This window comes from Rhinopithecus bieti, unplaced genomic scaffold, assembly GCF_001698545.2.
Source record: "Rhinopithecus bieti isolate Rb0 unplaced genomic scaffold, ASM169854v2 scaffold_4907, whole genome shotgun sequence".
Classification (NCBI taxonomy): Eukaryota; Metazoa; Chordata; class Mammalia; order Primates; family Cercopithecidae; genus Rhinopithecus; species Rhinopithecus bieti.
The window spans coordinates 640,458-646,397 of record NW_016804501.1 but is presented as its reverse complement, the minus strand read 5'-3'; the positions used below and the strand labels follow the sequence as shown (position 1 = coordinate 646,397).

General features: G+C 50.7%; 1 protein-coding gene across 2 annotated transcripts in view; it reads right to left on the bottom strand.

The window, feature by feature from the left end:
* Nucleotides 1-5,940, bottom strand: part of PUS1 (pseudouridine synthase 1) — a 22,912-nt gene that overhangs the window by 5,751 nt on the left and 11,221 nt on the right. For both annotated transcript variants that reach the window (XM_017868823.1, XM_017868822.1), the window contains exons 4-5: nt 5,682-5,784; nt 442-1,133 (exon numbers count right to left, since the gene is read on the bottom strand). In XM_017868823.1, coding sequence (XP_017724312.1) covers nt 442-1,133; nt 5,682-5,784 — 795 coding nt within the window. The remainder of the gene's footprint in view (nt 1-441; nt 1,134-5,681; nt 5,785-5,940) is intronic.

Below are 5,940 nucleotides of genomic sequence, written 5' to 3'. Positions count from 1 at the left end.
AAAAAAAAAAAAAAAAAAAGGAAAGAAAGAACTCGAGTTTTGGGGACATCTCTCACCCCAGAGCAAAGAACTGAGAATGACAATTTCATTCACTTAGCTTTTAGCTCCTGCACCTACAATCCTGTATGTTCCAGCTCTAAGCTACACTCCGCAGCTGTCTAGCCGCTGATTGCGCTCCGTGCCAGGTCCATAGTAGGTGTGCCGGCAGCAAGCCTGACCCGGGGTGGCCCTCCCAGGGTTGAAAAGCACCTGGTGGCGGAGCAAGTGGGTGGCGCAGGCAGGCAGACAAGGAACATCTCAAGACCGCCTGGCCCTGCTCCTGCAGCCGCTGTGTGGCCTTGGGGGAGTGACACACCTCTCTGTGCCTCAGCTCACTCCTCTGTACAATGGGAACAATGTGGGCCTGTGCTCTGCTGAGCACTGCTGGGAATGTGCCCCTACCTTGGCGCCTGTGCCAGCTGCCGTGAGAGCGGTGGCACTGAAGTTGTGGACAGGCAGGGTGCTCAGCCACTGGGCCATGGAGTGCTCATCTCGCTCAGTGCTGATGATGGTGGGGTAGATGTGCTCCTCCTTGAAGGCTGCGACCTTGCCCTCCTCCTGCACCCAGTCCAGCGGCTCATGCAGCCCATCGTTGCCAAAGCGCTGGTTGTACTTCTCGAAGTGCACCCTCTCCAGGACCAGGCCAAGTCCCGGCGCCTTGGGCACGTCCACCTTCTCTGTGCCCCAGCTGCGCTCCAGCACACTCTCAGAGGCATAGCCCTTCACGATGGCCACCACCAGGCCAATCATCTTCCGGATCTGATGCATCATGAAGCTCTGGCCCTTCACCCTGATCACTGCGAACTCCAGGCCCTCCCGCACAAAGGGTTCCTCGCAGTACATCTCCAGGATGTAGCGGCGGGCGCTGGGCTCCTGTGGCCCCTTCTGTGAGGTGAAATTGTGGAAGTTGTGCGTGCCCTTGTAGCAGGCCAGGAGCCTGTTGACCTGCTGCAGCGTCTCGGCGCTCAGACGGTAGGTCTCATCCTGCACATCCCGGTCCTTGTGCGCAAAGGCAAACGTGGGCAGCAGGTAGCAATAGGTCCTGGCATCACATCTGTTCTTGGAGTTAAACCCACCTGTGACCCGCTTCAGTCCTAGGAGAGAGGCGATCAGGGAGGAGAGAGGCAGGTGAGAAGTGCCTGGATGACCAGGGAGCGGCCTGAGCACAGCGTGAGCCCCAGTGTCTCCTCACCCAGAGCACCAACCAAGCTCCAGCAAGCATCGGCTTCTCTGGGGAGGGGACAGCCACAGGTTGGGGAACAGGCAGAGGAGGACAGTGGACAGGAGGGACAGGTGCAGTGCTCTATAAGGTGACTGAATTTACAACCATTTATTGTAGTTTTCCAATAGCGAGAAGATACGAAATGTCTCCAACACAAAGAAATGATAAATGCTTGGAGTGATGGATCTACTTATGCTAATTGCCCTATTTGATCATTACACATGACTAGAAATATCACACATTATTGTACATAAGTGTGTATAATTATTATGCATGAATTTAAAATACTAAAAGCAGCTAGGCGCGGTGCAGTGGCTCATGCCTGTAATCCCAGCACTTTGGGAGGCCAAGGCGGGTGGATCACTAGGTCAGGAGTTCGAGACCAGCCTGGGCAACATGGCAAAACCCCGTCTCTATTAAAAATACAAAAATTAGCCAGGCATGGTGGCGGGTGCCTGTAATCCCAGCTACTTGGGCTGAGGCAGGAGAATTGCTTGCACCCATGAGGAGGAGGTTGCAGTGAGCTGAGATCATACCACTGCACCCCAGCCTGTGCGACAGAGCGAGACTCTGTCTCAAAAAATAATAATAACACACCAGGAGCGGTGGCTCATGCCTGTAATCCCAGCACTTCGGGAGTCTGAGGTGGGCGGATCACGAGGTCAGCAGATCAAGGCCACCCTGGCTAACAGGGTGAAACTCCATCTCTACTAAAAATACAGTAAATTAGCCGGGTGTGGTGGCAGGTGCCTGTAGTCCCAGGTACTCAGGAGGCTGAGGCAGGAGAATGGCGTGAACCCAGGAGGCAGCGCTTGCAGTGAGCTGAGATCACACCACTGCACTCCAGCCTGGGCAACAGAGCGAGACTCCATCAAAAATAATAATAATAATAATAATAAAAGCAAAAAAGAAATTGTTAAAACAAAGGAATTGGGCTTTTGTGCACTAAACTCTAAATCTGTAGCATACTTAATCTCGGAATTAAACACATATCCAAACAACAAAAACAAAGGGTGTGTTAAAACCCAGTGCTGGCAAAGAATCCAGTGTGAACTGGTGCAGCCCACCCTGGAATAAAACCCCAGATGCAGGGGAAGTGTGTAACCCCAGCTCAGAAGTCGTGTGAATTCTACAGATAAGGCCATACAGGCAGCACTGTTTGCAACAACAAAAACCACTGGAAACCACCTTAGAATTTCAGCAACTGCAGGCTGACCTAATAAATTCCAGAATATTCGTAGGATAAAAAAGGATGCAGCCCTGCAGGTCAGGAACAAGTCTCCAAGAACTGAGGGCACGTCCCCTCCAAGATGCCTTGAGCGCTAGCAGCACCTCACAGGTGCTCAGTGAATATTTGTTGAATATTGAATAAGCAAAAATTAAAGACAAATGAAGACCTACATGCAGGGGGATCCAATCTGTTGTGGACATCTATGTTTAAATGGAAGAATTCTAGAAGAGTAACCCTCACTGAGAGCACCAACTTCAGGGGCTAGGAGGAGAAAGCTCTGCCTGGACTTGCCTCTGCTGTACTGCACACCTCCTCCAGGAGCTTGCATTATGGCTGAGACATGCAGGCCCCTCCAGCTGCTAGGATTCCACCACACCTCAGGAGTCTGATTTTTTTTTTTTTTTTTTTTTTTTTTTTTTTTTTTTTTTTGAGATGGAGTCTCACTCTGTTGCCCAAGCTGGAGTACAGTGATGCAGTCTCGGCTCACTGCAACCTCCGCCTCCCGAGTTTAAGTGATTCTCCTGTCTCAGCCTCCCGAGTAGCTGGGATTACAGGTACTCGCCACCACGCCCGGCTAACTTTTGTATTTTTAGTACAGATAGGGTTTCACCATGTTGAACTCCTGACCTCGTGATCCGCCCACCTCGGCCTTCCACAATGCTGGGATTACAGGCGTTGGATACTGCGTCCAGCCAGGAGTCTGCGCCCAGCCAGGAGTATGATTTAACACCCAACTATGGTTTCCCATTTACAAGGACTGGCCTGGGCCTTGTGACCTCACAAGCAGTGGGGTGCCTCCACACAGCCTGCCAGGCCCAGGTCGCTAGTCACATGGATGCCATGGGCGCTGCCACCGCATGCCTCGTGCTTTTGTCTCCAGTCATGTTTGTTTCTGAGTGACTTTTTTGGTTTTTTTTGGTTTTAAAGATTCCATTTCATAAACACTGAACATCACTAGGATGTGCTGCAAGCATAATTCTGGTTGTTTCAGACATAACTGCTAAGAAAGGCTGAAAAGTGCCGGCAGATGGCCACGCTGCACGCCTGGGGAGGGCCCTGCCAGCCTGCGCCGCGGCATGTGGGTGACAGCGACTACCCAACAACTGCACAGACGTGGCACTGTTGAGCATGATGGGGATTAATCTACAGAATACTCACCATGCAAATGAATGGGAAGAGACCTCAAACGCAACTTTCAGAGGACTTATTCTATGGGAAGTTTCTCAGGAGGAAATTATCCTCAGAAGGCAGAGGAAGCCCAGCATAACAAAAATAAAACTATTGTCGGGTGCGGTGGCTCAAGCCTGTAATCCCCAGCTGCTGGTAATCCCAGCACTTCAGGAGCTCAAGGCAGGTGGATCACCTGAGGTCGGGAGTTCAAGACCAGCCTGACCAACATGGAGAAACCCCGTATTCACTAAAAAGACAAAATTAGCTGGGCGTGGTGGCACATGCCTGTAATCCCAGCTACTTGGGAGGCTGAGGCAGGAGAATCACTTGAACCTGGGAGGTGGAGGCTGTGGTGAGCCAAGATTGCGCCATTGTACTCTAGCCTGGGCAACAAGAGCGAGAAACTCCATCTCCAAAACAAAAAAATTAATAAAAAATGAAACTATTGCTGGGTGCAGTGGCTCATGCCTATAATCCCAGCACTTTGGGAGGCCGAGGTGGGTGGATCACCTGAGTTCAGGAGTTTGAGACCAGACTGACCAACATGGTGAAACCCCATCTCTACTAAAAATACAAAAAAAATTAGCCGGGTGTGGTGGTGTGTACCTGTAATCCCAGCTACTGGGAAGGCTAAGGTGGGAGAATCGCTTGAACCCAGGAGGCAGGTGGAGGTTGCAGTGAGCCGAGATCACACCACTGCATTCCAGCCTGGGCAACAGAACAAGACTCCATCACAAAAAAATAAAAATAAAATCAACAGGGATTACTGAATCCTATTTATGACTCATACATAAATGTTCATAGTGGCTTTACTTCTAATAGCCCAAAACTGGAAATCACCCAGTGTCATCAGCAGGTTAAGTGTATAAACAATTTGTGATACATGGCAGAACGGAACAGCCCGCAGCAATGAGAAGGAACAGACTGCTGACATACACAACAGCATGGATGAATCTTAAAATAGTCAGGCTGTGGGCCGGGCACAGCAGCTCACGCCTGTAATCCCAACACTTTGGAAGACTGAGGCAGGTAGACTGATTGAGCCTAGGAGTTTGAGACCAGCCTGGGCAACATGGCGAAACCCCATCTCTACCAAAAAAATTAAAATTTAGCCGGCTGTGGTGGCGTGTGCTTGCAGGCTGAGGCGGGAGGATCGCTTGAGCCCAGGTGGTCGATGCTACAGTGAACTGTGATCGCAACTCCAGCCTGGGCTATAGAACAAGACCCTGTCTTCCTGTCTCAAAAAAACACTTCTCTCCAAGCAGACCAGTCAGGCAGACAACAGTTCTGTTTTCTTGGGATTACACCAAAACAAAAAGGAAAAGAAAACAGAGCAAGATGATAGATTCACGCCCAGCCACACCTATCATTACATTCAATATAAGTGGCTTCTGGGAGGCCAAGGCAGGAGGATCCCTTGAGCCCAGGAGTTCAAGACCAGCCTGGGCAACAAAATGAGACCCCATCTCTACAAACTCAAAAATTAAGTGTGGTGGCACACACTTGTAGTTCCAGTTACTCAGGAGGCTGAGGACCACTTGAACCTGGGAGGCGGAGGCTACAGTGAGCCATGATCACACCACTGGACTCCAGCCTGGGTGACAGAGCAAGACTCTCTCAAAAAACAAACAGAATAAATGAATCAATGGGTGTACGTTAAGTTGCCTGTACCTGCCACTTAAAAAGTAGAGAGTCCCATTTTAAGAAGGCCTAAAAATTCCATTTATCAGTACTTCCATAAAAGGGAACAATTGTTCATTTTAACCACGAATTTGGATTTTCACATCCAGTGTTTGCTTCAAACAAGGCACCTGTGTGGCCACAAGCACCGCCAATGAGAAGCCGTCCACTCCTGTCTAGTTGCTCCCATTTCTGAAGAAGGTCAGAACCAGCTGCAGAGCAACTCTGACTACACTTCTGCATCAGTGACAGGTGGAAAAGGCAGGAGCATGCATAGCCTCGTGTCTCTGCAAGACTATCTACAACCAGGCGTGCGGCCGCCAGCACTGCAAGACTTACCCAGGATCCGGATGTGAGACGGAAGGTGGCTGTTGATCTTTTCTAGAATGTCGTCAATCAGCCACACCTTCAGGGATACCACCTGGCCGGCTGCGGACACGCCCTGTAAAGAAAGCAGAAAGGGTGGCGGAAGGTGGGTCCCTCGGGCCTCGCGCGCTGGTCTCTGAGACAGAAGGACGACGCGGACCTTGTGTCGTTTCACACATGAATTCTGCTGTTAGAAACGCATCTGGGCCGGGCGCGGTGGCGGCGCCTGTAG